Source organism: Halictus rubicundus, unplaced genomic scaffold (genome assembly GCF_050948215.1).
Source record: "Halictus rubicundus isolate RS-2024b unplaced genomic scaffold, iyHalRubi1_principal scaffold0022, whole genome shotgun sequence".
Classification (NCBI taxonomy): Eukaryota; Metazoa; Arthropoda; class Insecta; order Hymenoptera; family Halictidae; genus Halictus; species Halictus rubicundus.
Genome location: NW_027488563.1, coordinates 1,175,014 through 1,190,905, shown reverse-complemented (window position 1 = coordinate 1,190,905; position 15,892 = coordinate 1,175,014). Strand labels below are relative to the sequence as shown.

Genomic DNA, 15,892 nt, shown 5'->3' with positions numbered 1-15,892 from the left:
AGTCCACCGATCAAATTTTGGTAAGGTAGTTCCTCCATGACGCTCACGTCAACCTTCCCTGGTTGTATTAAGTCAGGGTGCGTCTCGATCGGGGTATTGATCGCCTTGCAATTACTCATGCCGAATTTTTCGAGTAATTTCTCGATGTAGCCATTCTGTGAAAGCTCAATAGAATGATTATTAGTATCTTGACGGAAATCAATACCAAGGCATTTCCTGATTTTTCCCAGGTCCTTTATTTGGAAGCTTCTTGATAGGCTATCCTTAATTTCTTTTATCCACTTTTCCTGGTTCGAGGCGATCAATATATCATCAACGTAGACAGTTAAGTACAAAATATCAACTTCGTTGTACTTGTAGAAAAAACATGGGTCATGAGTTGATGGTTTTAGTCCTGTTTTTGATAGTTCATCTTTTAATCGTTTGTACCACTGTACTCCCGATTGTTTTAAACCGTAGAGGGAGCGTCTCAATAAGCAGACGCTATCTGGATTATCCTTTAGTTTTTTCAGCCACTCTGAAGCTATGTCGATGATCCTTCGATCTTTAATCATCGTGTTAGCGACTCCGACTGGTTTGTTCTCGGTTATCTTCTTCAGTACTTGTTCCAATTGGATTGGTATCTCCATAAATATCTCCTCTTCCAGCGTTCCATTTAGATACGCCGTGACAACATCCATTTGGTGGATGGTTAGTCCTTTCTCAGCCGCCAATGCCGCGAGGAGGCGGATTGATGTCATTCTCACTACTGGTGAGTAGGTTTCTGAGTAGTCCACCCCTGGTAACTGCGTGCAGCCTTTTGCGACTAGGCGGACCTTTTTCCTTTCGTGTATTCCATCGTGTTTTGTGGCGAGTACCAGACGATTTTTAATCGTTTTTCGGTTTTGTGGGCGGTTGACTATATCCCATGTTTCGTTGTAAACCAATGATAGGAATTCGTCCTCTAGTGCTTTAACCCACGAATCTGAGTCGGGTGAATCCATCGCACTCTCCCATGTTTCTAAATCTGGCGGGGCTAGGTAGTTCGCGAAGACATCGTCCTCCATTTCTGTCTCGTCTTCGGTAGGTAAGTCATTTACCTCGGAGCTAGTCGACACCGTATTATAACTTTTCCGGGGTCTTCCCCTGTTTCCTGTGCGTACTATCCTTGGCCTGCCTCTACCGCGGCGATTACTATCAATTTGTTCCGTTCTGGCATCGTGTGGAGGTGCGTTTTCCGTGGTAATATCGGTAATGATCTCTACGTTCGATTGATCTAGATGCTTGTTTACGAACTCTTCAGGTCCAATCCCCTCTTCGGGTTTGAAATTTTCGAAGTTCTCATCGTAATACATGGAATCCATAAATCTGACATCTCGGCTTATTATTAATTTCTTCGCCTCTGGGTCCCAAAGTCTATATGCTTTTGAAGTCTCTGAATAGCCGACGAAAACACATGGTTTTCCTCGTGACGTTAGTTTTCCTTTCGCCATCTTGTTGAGGACGAATACTTTGCATCCAAATATTTCGAAATGGACTAGTGTTGGCTTCTTCTGTCTCCAAATCATATGTGGTGTTTCTCCGTTGAGGGCTTTGCTGATACATCTATTTCGTATGTAGCATGCAGTATTGATGGCTTCTGCCCAAAAAATTGGTGGCATTTGCGCTTGTCTTAAAAGACAACGGCCCATTTCTACTAGAGTCCTATTCATTCGTTCAGCTACGCCATTCTGCTGTGGTGTGTATGGGGCGGATAATCGCCGCTGAATGCCATGTTGAATTAAATACTCATTAAATTCGTTATTATAGAATTCTCTTCCATTATCCGTCTGGAAGAATTTTAATTTCTTTCCTGTTTCGGTTTCTACTCGAGTCTTGTACTTTTTAAAACTCTCGAGCACTTCTGACTTTTGTTTAATAAATTCTACTGTGCACCATCTGGATCTGTCGTCCACAAAAACGATAAAGTAGCGAGCTCCTGAATGAGATGGAACTCTCATGGGTCCGCACACGTCAGCGTGCACGATTTCCAAAATTTCTTTGGTTCGATCGTTATCTACCGGTCGGAATGGCTTCTGTGTTAATTTCTCTTGAGCGCATATCTCGCAGCTCTTCAAACCTCATTTATGTTGAAGTTGAGTCCATAGACTTTCTTCTCTTGCAGCATTTTCTTCATGTCATGGGCGTTTATATGGCCAAGTCTACCGTGCCAAATCCCGATCGAATTCTTCGGTTCCCCTCTTGAAGTCGCATCAGCCACATAACCTTCTTGGGTTTTCTCCTTTACGTAATATAGATCTCCTTTTCGATCAGCAGCCATTAAAATATTTCCAAATCTATCTTTTACCATAGCACAATTCTTTTTAAATATGACGTCATGACCTTGATCGGTAATTTTCGATACGGACATTAAATTGGTTCGTAGGTCTTCGACGTGGTACACTTTATTTAATTTTAGTTTTCGATCCTCAGACCCGTTATTAATGGTTAATTTCGCCTCCCCTACTCCGCATATCATCGTGGTGTCGTTGTTAGCCAAATTTAGCGGTTTTTGAACTTCCGAGTAATTATACAACGTTTCCTTGGTGGGGATCATATGTGAGGAGCACCCACTGTCGAGACACCACAATTTTGTTTTTTGGGTGAGGTGATCTGTTTGAAAAAAGGCAATTTCTTCGACTAAGTCGACTTGGCTTGCTGATTCGGATTTGTTTGTTCCATTTGCTAATCTAGCCGCTGCCCTACTGTGTGGCTGTCCTGGATGCGACCTCGGGAACCTGGAATAACAGTTACGTGTCAAGTGACCTAGCTTACCACATCTAAAACATTTAATCGGATTTGATGCACCTGATTTTTCTCCAATATATTGATGGCGTTGTGTTTCTCCTCTTCTGTAATTCTGGGGTCCTCTTTGGTAATCATTTGATGTTCCCTTTTGGGGGTAAGAACGACCTCCTTTGGCAAACATTACATTGTGGTCGTCCTCTTGGATGGTTGAACTCTTTCGAGAATCTGAGTCTTCAAGTATTTTGATCTTCATATCTTCTGGCTTGGGGACGTCGTCCCTAGCCGTCATCGCTCGTTGGAACGCATCAAACGACAATGGAAGACTACATAGCATTAGTATTGATAACAATTCATTATTTATTTTTATGTCAATTTCCTCGAGTTTATCGACAGTGTCCATGAATTGATCCAAATGTTCGGCGAGATCTTCTCCCTCCTTCATTTTATGTGTGACAATCTTTTTCAATAGCATTATTTTACGAGCAGGACCCTTGGATTGAAAATGCTTTTTTAGAGCCAACCAAGCTTCTCTTGAGCTTGTGCATCTCTTAATATGTTTTAGTTCCGATTTTCCAATACTTAAGATTAATTCAGAGAGTGCTTTCTCATCTTGCTTTTTCCATAAAGCAATCGCTTGTGCATCGCCACTTGGCCTTTGTTTCGAGCCATTCGTATATTCCCATAAATCGCATTTTATTAACGTGGCCCTCATCTGTAGTTCCCAGGTATCGTAATTCTCTTTGTTTAATTTTTCGAATTTGATCGAGGTACTCGCCATTTTTATTTTGATTATAATTTCGAGGTCTAAACGGTCTTCCCGTCTCCTTTAATATTTTTAACACGTGGCGTTTTTGAGGTTAAGTCACCTTTCCTTATCGTTATACTTTATTGGTATAAATACCTGGGCCCATAACCTGTTGGATCTGGGTGGTTAAATTAGCGGATGTGATTAACGCTCCTTTAGGTAGCTTTATATTGCACTATTAACTATGTTTTTATTCTTATAATATTACATATACGGAAAAAGATACAATTGGTACTTTTGCTTCTCTATTCGATAACGTGCATACATTATTGATTGTCGATCCCTTTTGTTATTAGGATCGCACGTTGCGACACCTTCCTTTGACGATTCGCATTAGTATCGCGGGTGCTCGACCGGTCATTGATCCTCCATTATCAACAGTACGTTATGTAATATTTGTTTTCTTAGGTCTTACCGAAGAAACCCCACATAGTACAGCTGTACACAGTTCACATACGCTACATGGATAATGTAAAACATAATTTGCATTAGTTTTATATATTAAAATGAGTTCAATATTATGAGATGATTTTTTTAGGGTATTGCGACTCTACTTATTCTATGCGAAAAACGAACAGCTACTTTATATACTGCCATATGGGAAAAAATAATTAATATAATACCCAATTTGCCAAACACTATAAAGTTTATAATGAGCGATTATGAAACAGCAGCTGTTAAAACCTTAAGCAAGTTATTTCCCAGTGCAGATATGCATGGCTGCTGGTTCCATTATTGTCAGGTTTGTAATGCTATTTATAATACATTTACTTGTATTAACACAATTCTAGTTTTCTGTTTATATATTGTAGGCTGTTCTTCGAAAGTGGCGTAAGCTTGGATTAAATAGTGCTCCTCATACTGTTGTACATATGGCAATGTCTTTGCCTTTAATACCTGCTATAAAATTTGAACAAGGTTTGTCAATGAAGCAGATATTGCATCCAGCAAGTTTCCGGGTATTCTTTTGTTTATGACCTATATGAGACGTACTTGGTTAAACATAGCATCGCAAGTCAGCGTGCACAATTGTCCAGTACGTACGAATAATATTGCAGAATCATTTCACAACATTGCATGTCAAAAACTGGGGAAACAAAATATTAATATTTGGGCATTTTTAGGTACAGTATTTTTTACTTTTATTGTTTATTATACACATAAAATTAATTTTTGATAAGTGGCATGAATTTATTTATAATTTAGTGACTATACTTAATTTATTCTTTATGTTATTCTACATATACAGAGGTTTATATATAATTAAATGTTATTACATTTTTAGAAAAAGTAAAAGATCTGCTTATTGACCAAGAGCTTGACTTGAGTCGATTGCAAAATGGTATAGCATCTCGAAGACGTCGTACAAATGCTAATATTAATCATAGAAAAGAAATAACAAGTGCTCAAGAAGAATATAATGCTGGAAGGTATGTGTCTTTTTCTCTAGTTCCAACTGTTTACTATTTGTTACTAACACCCAGTTAGCCAAATGTCTACTCGACCAAATCCTGCTCGAAGCAGAAGAGTTATGTATTTCGTACCAAACCCTGCTCGAAGCAGAATTTGGAACTCCTGTGCTTTGATTGTGACACCAAAGCGTGTCGTGGAATTCATAAGGCAATGCGGCGGCAGATGTTTGTCACATCCATGCGAAGCCTACAGGTAAAATTCCATGCGGCATCATGCGGCATGGGAGCCAAACTTTGACTTCGTTATAGAGGGCAGGTCCGTCGCACTAAGAACGGACGTAACCTTGTTCTAACAGTAAATATCGGTAAAAATTGAAGTAAATCTTCCTGTGTAGGGTGGGAAAAGGTATTTTATTTAAGTTTCAATGCGTAATAAAGATAAAGTGATGCGTAAACACCACAATGTGTCGTGAAAGACAAAGCGCCGTGTTGTATAATTCGAAGAGCGTACGTGCGAGAAAGAGAGAGAGAGAACGAGCGCGAAGAGTGTGCGTGCGAGAGAGAAAGAACAGAGCGCGAAGAGTGTGCGTGCGAGACAGAGAGAGCGCGAGTGTGCGAGAGAGAGAGAAAAGAGCGCGAAGAGTGTGCGTGCGAGAGGAAGTGGATTCGAAGAAGATTGAAAGAAGTATATGGAAAGGGATGACGGAATATTTTTAATTCATTAATTTCTTTTAAAGCCATAATATGTATAATTTTTAATTTATGATGCGCGTATGTTAGGTGTTGCGCGTTACGCGATCATGCGCAGTGCAGTTTGCGACACCAGACTGGGAATAACAGCTCTCACGACGAAGGTGTCGGTGTTTCGACACGCGCACTGATTCCGTCTTGTTTGATTAGTGATTCCTTTGTTAGTTAATTACTAATTATTAAGTTCGTAAATTAACTCTGAAGCGGTGAAGACTGGATGAGCAGTGGATTCGAAGGAAGGAAGGATAGAAGCAGAGAAGACGCCAGATAAGTATTGCCACGTGGTATTGTTACCAATACACGTAACAAATTATTATATATTTTGTATATTCTTTATTCAGTTTTCTTTTACCCCCATGGATCGTAGAGTTTTGAAGAAGTCGGTTTTCGCGAAACCGACTATAATAAATTAAGCGCTAGGCAGAAACGAAATATTCGGCGCGAAATAACCTCAAATTTGAGGAAGTTTTCACGTGACAATAAATTACAAAGTCCCCCTTATCTTGATAATCTGCAGTACAATCCCAGCACGTCTTCTTTATCCGTGCCTGTCAGTAATAATAGTAATGAAAGTCTTCTTAATATTCCCACCACATCTTCATTCACGCATGATTCGTCTTCTACCTTTTCATGCGATGATGTGGTTTGGGAATCTGCTGGTACTGTTTCAGAAGTATCATTTCGTGATGATTTAGCATCTTGCTTTGTGGACAATAATTTAACACACACTCAGGGGAACAACATCTTATCTCTTCTACGTACCCATTCGTGTTTTTCTAGTTTGCCGAAAGATATAAGAACGCTCATTAGTATACCATGTACCAGTGTCGTCACCTCTGTGGTAGAACCAGGAGAGTATGTTCATTTTTATGTAGAGTTGGAAATAGTTAAACAGTTATCTCAATGTTCTCCAATAATTCCTGGAGAGTTGCAATTATATTTTCATGTGGATGGATGTAGTTTAGATAGTTCCAATACAATTCAAATTTGGCCTATTTAAGTCAGAATTGTAAATATCTTAAATAGTAAACCCATTGTAGTAGGGATTTATAAAGGCACTCAAAAAACAGAGGATTGTAACAATTGTCTTCAAAAATTTGTCTCTGACATAAACTTGATAATCTCAAATGGAGGCATTACGTTCCACGAGAAAAAAATTCCAGTCGTATTAAAACATTATATGTTTTATTGCTGATGCACCAGCGAATCGTCGATGGATGAAGAAGACGGTAACATATTGGGAATGTCCCAGTAGGTTATCGCTGTGCTGGTTCATTTTGAAACAGTATAGTTTATTCCAAGTTGCACATTGTACATTACATATTTCTCGTGTTATGATAAATTGTATTGTTATTATATATAGATACGCATGGAAAACAAATAACTTTATGTTATAATCAATAATATCTTCTGTGCAGTATTGTATAGTATTATTTTAGTACTCTAGACTTTATATAGTACTCACAAATATTTTTAATTATTTCAGATACCTATTTTTCCAAGAATGCTTTACTACCAGGATTACCACCGTAAGTAATTTAGAACAAATGTCAAAACAGTATTATTTTGAGTTGATTAATGAATTGAAAGTGAGTATATACATTATTCTAGAATTTAAAAAAATTTTTCTTCGAAATATATCTATTGTACAATGAGAACAGAACATATATTGCGTCCTAATGTAAGGCCCTTTTTGTTTGTAGGAAGGAGAAACTATAAAAGAGTGGTGTGCTGTCCGTGCTGCCCATGCCTAATGACCTATATTATGTATTATAAATTAATTAAACTCTTCTTAAGCGCCCCCATACCTTATTTTCCATTCGAGGGTTTTATTTCCATTATTTTAAGATTTGAATATTTATTTTTTATTTTATAACAGTTTTGTTATGATAATTGAATTTTATATCATTTTTATTTCCTTCGTGTAACTTGTACAGTTCATTTTTTTAAATTTTATTGTCTATTCGTTTTCTTTCTTAAGATTATAAATATGAAACAAATAAATTTATATAATACGAATACATGTAAAATAAAAATAAATTAAGATTAAAATAAATACGTTTGTAAATTCAATTTTCCCTCTCGTCGTTTATTCCGATTTTTCCCGATATTTACTTTCAGAACAAGGTTACCCCTTTCTTATTGCGACGGACCTGCCCTCTATAACGAAGGCTGATCGAAGCGAAAGTGTGGCACGAATATGGCGTGGCAGATTTTCTACTGGAATACATATGGCAATGCGGCGGCAGATGGATGGCACTTCCGTGTCAAATTTTAGTGGCAGATTCAAAGCATTTTGCTTACTGGGGCATGTTTACTATTTGTCCATATACATATATGTATGTGTATTTTACATTTGAATGTATATGATTTTTAGATTATCTTTAGAAGAATTTTTAAATATGTTTACTCATAATGAAAAAACTTTTCAAATTAATAAAGTTATCACATTGGCAAGTATGTAGCTTACCCAGTAAGCAAAATGCTTTGAATCTGCCACTAAAATTTGACACGGAAGTGCCATCTATCTGCCGCCGCATTACCATATGTGCCTGTTCGTGCCACACTTTGGCTTCGATCAGCCTTCGTTATAGAGGGCAGGTCCGTCGCAATAAGAAAGGGGTAACCTTGTTCTGAAAGCAAATATCGGGAAAAATCGGAATAAACGACGAGAGGGAAAATTGAATTTACAAACGTATTTATTTTAATCTTAATTTATTTTTATTTTACATATATTTGTATTATATAAATTTATTTGTTTCATATTTATAATCTTAAGAAAGAAAACGAATAGACAATAAAATTTAAAAAAATGAACTGTACAAGTTACACGAAGGAAATAAAAATGATATAAAATTCAATTATCATAACAAAACTGTTATAAAATAAAAAATAAATATTCAAATCTTAAAATAATGGAAATAAAACCCTCGAATGGAAAATAAGGTATGGGGGCGCTTAAGAAGAGTTTAATTAATTTATAATACATAATATAGGTCATTAGGCATGGGCAGCGCGGACAGCACACCACTCTTTTATAGTTTCTCCTTCCTACAAACAAAAAGGGCCTTACATTAGGACGCAATATATGTTCTGTTCTCATTGTACAATAGATATATTTCGAAGAAAAATTTTTTTAAATTCTAGAATAATGTATATACTCACTTTCAATTCATTAATCAACTCAAAATAATACTGTTTTGACATTTGTTCTAAATTACTTACGGTGGTAATCCTGGTAGTAAAGCATTCTTGGAAAAATAGGTATCTGAAATAATTAAAAATATTTGTGAGTACTATATAAAGACTAGAGTACTAAAATAATACTATACAATACTGCACAGAAGATATTATTGATTATAACATAAAGTTATTTGTTTTCCATGCGTATCTATATATAATAACAATACAATTTATCATAACACGAGAAATATGTAATGTACAATGTGCAACTTGGAATAAACTATACTGTTTCAAAATGAACCAGCACAGCGATAACCTACTGGGACATTCCCAATATGTTACCGTCTTCTTCATCCATCGACGATTCGCTGGTGCATCAGCAATAAAACATATAATGTTTTAATACGACTGGAATTTTTTTCTCGTGGAACGTAATGCCTCCATTTGAGATTATCAAGTTTATGTCAGAGACAAATTTTTGAAGACAATTGTTACAATCCTCTGTTTTTTGAGTGCCTTTATAAATCCCTACTACAATGGGTTTACTATTTAAGATATTTACAATTCTGACTTAAATAGGCCAAATTTGAATTGTATTGGAACTATCTAAACTACATCCATCCACATGAAAATATAATTGCAACTCTCCAGGAATTATTGGAGAACATTGAGATAACTGTTTAACTATTTCCAACTCTACATCAAAATGAACATACTCTCCTGGTTCTACCACAGAGGTGACGACACTGGTACATGGTATACTAATGAGCGTTCTTATATCTTTCGGCAAACTAGAAAAACACGAATGGGTACGTAGAAGAGATAAGGTGTTGTTCCCCTGAGTGTGCGTTAAATTATTGTCCACAAAGCAAGATGCTAAACCATCACGAAATGATACTTCTGAAACAGTACCAGCATATTCCCAAACCACATCATCGCATGAAAAGGTAGAAGACGAATCATGCGTGAATGAAGATGTGGTGGGAATATTAATAAGACTTTCATTACTATTATTACTGACAGGCACGGATAAAGAAGACGTGCTGGGAATGTTCTGCAGATTATCAAGATTAGGGGGACTTTGTAATTTATTGTCACGTGAAAACTTCCTCAAATTTGAGGTTATTTCGCGCCGAATATTTCGTTTCTGCCTAGCGCTTAATTTATTATAGTCGGTTTCGCGAAAACCGACTTCTTCAAAACTCTACGATCCATGGGGGTAAAAGAAAACTGAATAAAGAATATACAAAATATATAATAATTTGTTACGTGTATTGGTAACAATACCACGTGGCAATACTTATCTGGCGTCTTCTCTGCTTCTATCCTTCCTTCCTTCGAATCCACTGCTCATCCAGTCTTCACCGCTTCAGAGTTAATTTACGAACTTAATAATTAGTAATTAACTAACAAAGGAATCACTAATCAAACAAGACGGAATCAGTGCGCGTGTCGAAACACCGACACCTTCGTCGTGAGAGCTGTTATTCCCAGTCTGGTGTCGCAAACTGCACTGCGCATGATCGCGTAACGCGCAACACCTAACATACGCGCATCATAAATTAAAAATTATACATATTATGGCTTTAAAAGAAATTAATGAATTAAAAATATTCCGTCATCCCTTTCCATATACTTCTTTCAATCTTCTTCGAATCCACTTCCTCTCGCACGCACACTCTTCGCGCTCTTTTCTCTCTCTCTCGCACACTCGCGCTCTCTCTGTCTCGCACGCACACTCTTCGCGCTCTGTTCTTTCTCTCTCGCACGCACACTCTTCGCGCTCGTTCTCTCTCTCTCTTTCTCGCACGTACGCTCTTCGAATTATACAACACGGCGCTTTGTCTTTCACGACACATTGTGGTGTTTACGCATCACTTTATCTTTATTACGCATTGAAACTTAAATAAAATACCTTTTCCCACCCTACACAGGAAGATTTACTTCAATTTTTACCGATATTTACTGTTAGAACAAGGTTACGTCCGTTCTTAGTGCGACGGACCTGCCCTCTATAACGAAGTCAAAGTTTGGCTCCCATGCCGCATGATGCCGCATGGAATTTTACCTGTAGGCTTCGCATGGATGTGACAAACATCTGCCGCCGCATTGCCTTATGAATTCCACGACACACTTTGGTGTCACAATCAAAGCACAGGAGTTCCAAATTCTGCTTCGAGCAGGGTTTGGTACGAAATACATAACTCTTCTGCTTCGAGCAGGATTTGGTCGAGTAGGCATTTGGCTAACATATCTTATGTCTTCGCATAAAAGATATTCCATACAATTAACATGTTTTTCTTGTACAGATGAAGATAGTAATGATGAGATTGAAGATATCAATTATTTTGATATAAGTTATGGACCGGTGGAGAATAGTAAATAAATTTGCTTTATTATATAGTACGTACAACCTGCAATATAAATACGACATATTATTCAAAATAATATATATTATTAGCAGAACGAGTGCATAAAAAAGATAGAAGAACGTTACCAAATACGGCTTTGACATCATCGGGTTCTCTGAAAACAAAAGACACAAAAGTTACAGGTAACATATGTTTTTTTGTTAGCATAAAAGAATTAATTTATTTTTCACTTGTTGCGTTTTTATGAACTCAATGCTATTTCCTGATATAAAGTAATTTATAAAGTTTAATATTTGTAGAAAATTATCTCAACGAACCCCAGCAATGTATTTTACATAGCAGCATAGTAAATATACAAAGTGCACAAAATCTCCATGACAAATTTGACAGCAATCATATTGACGGTAATTTATTTGACTTTACATATCTGTATCCTATATAGAGCCAAAGTGTATTATAACCAGGTAGAACCTATAAGGGGGTAGTATACCTTCAGATTTTTACTAGAAAGGAACTGGAATCTTATTAGATTTTAGGTCGAAACATGGGTCTGCACCATGTCGTTGTTTGAGCTTATAAGATCATATTTTGAGCTGGGTGAGGGCTCATTCTATAGAGGAAGGTTAAATACCGCGCTCATCATATTATACATCATATTATATTATTTTTTGATATAGTACATGCAAATTGTGTTCTTTAAAATGTCACAAATAAATAGTACATACCATTTTAAAAAAGTGCATCCACAATTGCTAAATGTATAATTGGATGGAAAAAGTCTATGAGAAATTAGACTTTCCCACACTATTTAATTTTCTTTTCTATAAAATGTGGCACTAACGATTCTCAATATATAATTCATCCCAATTGAGTGGGACGTCCTGTATACTATATATTAACAATCCAATTTATATTTTTCTAGATGATGACATTTATGAAATTCTTGAAGATAGATTTTGGTATGATAAAACGGAAAATCAAGTCAGTAATGATAATAATAATCGAAAAGAAGATATTAGAGAACATAAAGAAGGGTATTGCATAATCTGCTTTGTTAAGAAAGCAACACAAGTTTGCGTTCCATGTGGTCATCTTGCATGCTGCATGATATGCATCATGCGACTAGAGTGTAATAGATGTCCCACATGTAATGATAATTTTAATACACATGTGACACTGCGCCTTCCATGATACATATATATATATAACTTATCGTTGCTGAGATGTTTGACTGTTTTCATGAAGCCTTATAATGACGCTTTTCATGAGCCTTTATGCCACATTTGACGTAGTGAGCATATCCTCTAATACGTCCCAGAATGAATCTAAGGGAATGAACACAGTCAAGTATCTCAGCAACGGTAAGTTTTTAGACAAATATACTTTAGTATTTTTATACTCAGGATACGCCAGAAGGATCGAGATTTAGTTAACGTCGAGTTAACAGTCGATTTAGTTAATAGTCGAGTATTTAATTAATATCTTTATTCAACATCAGTGTACATTTGTTTCTGACTATCATTTTCCAGTGAAATACAGTTATTTATTAGTAGATCCATACGTTCTAGTTTCAACATTTATACAGTCCACTCCACTTACTTTCAAATTCAACCGTTTCTCATTCATCCAGTTCTTCCAATTTCCATTCACTCTCTCTTTTAGCGATCCTAAAATGTAACAATGGTTTTTTGCAATTATCTCGGAAACTAAGTCCGAGCGATGGGCAGATGTGTAAAAAGTTGTTCAGCCCGACACATAAAAAAGATCTGCTACACTTTAATTTCGAAGTTTTCTAAAATTATACGCGGCTGACGAAGGTCGATGTTCTTGTTGACTAGTTCTTTTACTGTAAAAGAATTTTTTCTTTTGATTGAATAAGAATTAAATATTTCTAACAATATACTATTTAAAAAATTCAAGGAACACTGAATTGTGGCCTACTTTTCATTTCAAATATGATACGACGATGAAAAAATAGGATATACTTCTATTTGCAAAGTTATCTCAAAACAAGTAATTCTTCACATTTTGTAAGCTCCATACGACAGAAAAGGGTAATTTTAATTATTCTAAAAAAATCTAAAAGTAGAAAATCTACATATTAGTATTTGCAACATATACATATATACTATTGGAAGACAAATCGGTGTCTCAAAGCTATGTCTAATATTATGTGAGAGAGAAAGGCATTGTTTACAATTAGTGTTGAGATAAAATCAATAAAGTAAATGTTCTCATCGATATTTAGTATTCCTTCAATTTTCTCATATTGAATGTCCAGATGGTTTAATTTAAATTGTACCTTTATCTTGTATTACTTTTTTCGTACGTTTTTTCCTCACTTGGACTTGTATTTTTCGAACTGTTCTTAAATTTATTGAATTAGTAGCACATTCAGAACATATTTCTGGAGAACCTGCAAAAACAAACACAAACAATTTTGTGACGGGTATCCGTCGGGGTGGAGGGAGTGCCGACTCAGCCGGCTGCCAGGGGTCGGTACCGCCTCGAGGAGGAATAAGTGGTAGTCGTTTTCTGGTAGAATACTCGTGTTTATTGTCCGTGTTCTCTCTATGTACAGTGGGTGCCCACAGGTGGCATAATTGCGGCGGTATCGCGGTGGTATCGCGGCGGATCGGTAGCGCGGCGGATCGGTGGCGCGGCGGCGCGGTATCGCCTCGATGTCGGGGAGTCGGTCAGGGTTCGCCGGACGGTCCCGCAGGCTTGCGCCCCTCGGGGGAGGGATTCCGGCCCGTTTGCACGGTGCCGGCTCGGACGAGTTTCCCGTAGGCTTGCGCCCCTCGGGGGGAGGGATTCCGGCCCGTTTGCACGGTGCCGGCTCGGATGAATTTCCCGTAGGCTTGCGCCCCTCGGGGGAGGGATTCCGGCCCGTTTGCACGGTGCAGGCTCGGATACGGGAACGAGGGTGTCTGGCGGAAACGGTGGTTTCGGTGGGAACGGGGTGCGGTCGGGTTGGAGGTACAGCGGAGGTCTTATTCGGCGGTAGCTCTCGGTCTCGCATGCCTGGCCTCAACTGCCCCGACTGCTGTTTCTCGCGGCCTATTTATCCTTCCCACCGCCTACTTCCACTCGCGAGCAGCCGGCTCGTCGCGGTGGCCACCTCGCGGCCGCGACGGGAGGCTGTGCTCGGCCGTGGTCTCGCGGCGCGCTCGCTGGGAGTGGGGCGGTGGTAGGCGCGGTGTTAGGCGGGGAAGTCGCGGGCCTTAGCTATACCCGTTACAATTTGACCATGTATGTTTGTATCCCTTTAATGTACTTACTAACGGTAAATATAGACAAAGAGGGACCCAGCTCCAATGACCTTCACCTTCCCATATGTTGTCAAGGTCATAGTCCGAACTTATCCCGCGCACTTACTGCGCGTTGGTAATTAGGTTAGTAAAACAAATACTCACAATAATTGTAGAGATTGTAATTAGGGAAAGGACATAGGGAATAATTGACATTTAATGTCGTTTCTCTTTTTACAGGTAAGCTTTGTAAATAGTTGTAAATAAGAACATGAAAAATAAAATTAAAAAAATCTCTTTTTACAGGAGAAACTCAATTCTGTTATTATTCCTGTCTTTACCTAATCACCCGGAGAATTCATTAGCATTATATGTATAGGAAGGAGTTGTTCAAAATGTTGACCTTAACAACATATTTCAAGGGCAACGCAATCGGAACTAGGTCACCATTTGTCTATATGTATTTACAATACCTTGTGCTAATCTACATTGGGTTTTATTGGCGATTTCATTTCGCGATCCTTGGCCTTCCTCAACTACAGTTGCACCCACTGAATTGTTAACGCAGTCAAGATAAGTGTCTGGAAAGTCTTTAAAAAATTATTATTGGAGATACATTTACCAGTAATTATGAAAGTGGGAGAGTCCCCATTTATTCATATTTATCGTACCATGTGTTAACCTACATTGCGTTTTATTGGCGATTTCATTTCGCGATTCTTGGCCTTCCTCAACTACAGTTGCAACCACTGAATTGTTAGCACAGTCAAAATAAGTGTCTGGAAAGTCTTTAAAAAATTATTATTGGAGATACATTTACCAGTAATTATGAAAGTGGTGTAATAAAAAAATTGTTTTCGATAATTTTATTAATAATATTGAAATATAGAGAGAAATATTGAAAAATAAGAAACACACTTAATTTTTGTATATTTTGACTTGCACCTTTTTCATAATTTAACTTTCTACATTAATAATAATTGCAATACTTTACCTTCATTCCCGTACATTATTATCTTGTTGCCCTTATAAAAAGATAATAAGTATTCCTTTAAAGTTAACCTATTTAAACACCAGGCTACGTATAAACATCTTTTATAAGGACACATTCTTACAATATAAATGGGCAATTCCACTCCAAGTGGAAACAAAATTCCATTACTTGTTCGTCGATACAGTTTAACCTTTTTTAGTTATGAAAGTCGAAATTTGATGAATACTATTTTTAAAATATTATAACTGAAAAAATGTTAGAAATACCAACATTAAGTGTGTGAAGTTATAAAGTTTAACCAAGAGATGTAACATACGGCTATGTCCTTTTTAATTATTATAAACAATATTTTTGTTTTT

The 15,892-nt window shown here is 37.2% G+C and overlaps 1 protein-coding gene and 1 long non-coding RNA gene across 3 annotated transcripts; one reads left to right on the top strand and one right to left on the bottom strand.

The window, feature by feature from the left end:
- The first annotated feature begins 11,375 nt into the window (after window positions 1-11,375).
- On the top strand, window positions 11,376-12,713 carry LOC143363119 (uncharacterized). 2 transcript variants are annotated; one of them, XR_013083740.1, is made up of 4 exons: window positions 11,376-11,470; window positions 11,588-11,692; window positions 12,211-12,375; window positions 12,655-12,713. It is a non-coding gene; the product is annotated as an uncharacterized LOC143363119 (long non-coding RNA). The 2 variants fall into 2 exon arrangements; XR_013083739.1 differs by lacking the exons at window positions 11,376-11,470; window positions 11,588-11,692 and having other exon boundaries at window positions 11,706-12,375.
- A 114-nt stretch (window positions 12,714-12,827) lies between these two features.
- LOC143363131 (uncharacterized) lies at window positions 12,828-15,626 on the bottom strand. The gene is made up of 5 exons (XM_076803738.1): window positions 15,211-15,626; window positions 14,574-15,129; window positions 13,591-13,704; window positions 13,093-13,134; window positions 12,828-12,955 (listed from the first exon to the last, which is right to left on the bottom strand). The coding sequence occupies exons 2-5, from the start codon at window positions 14,638-14,640 to the stop codon at window positions 12,828-12,830; spliced, it is 351 nt and encodes a 116-aa protein (XP_076659853.1). The 5' UTR covers window positions 14,641-15,129; window positions 15,211-15,626.
- Window positions 15,627-15,892: the final 266 nt, after the last annotated feature.

Bases quoted from the DNA above. Each gene is read 5' to 3' on its own strand.
- LOC143363131 (XM_076803738.1), bottom strand. From the start codon at position 14,640: ATGACCTTGACAACATATGGGAAGGTGAAGGTCATTGGAGCTGGGTCC. The intron at 13,705-14,573 runs GTTAGTAAGTAC...TTGTTTTTGCAG, and splicing joins CCTCTTTGTCTATATTTACC to GTTCTCCAGAAATATGTTCT. The intron at 12,956-13,092 runs GTATAATTTTAG...GTTACATTTTAG, and splicing joins CATCGACCTTCGTCAGCCGC to GATCGCTAAAAGAGAGAGTG.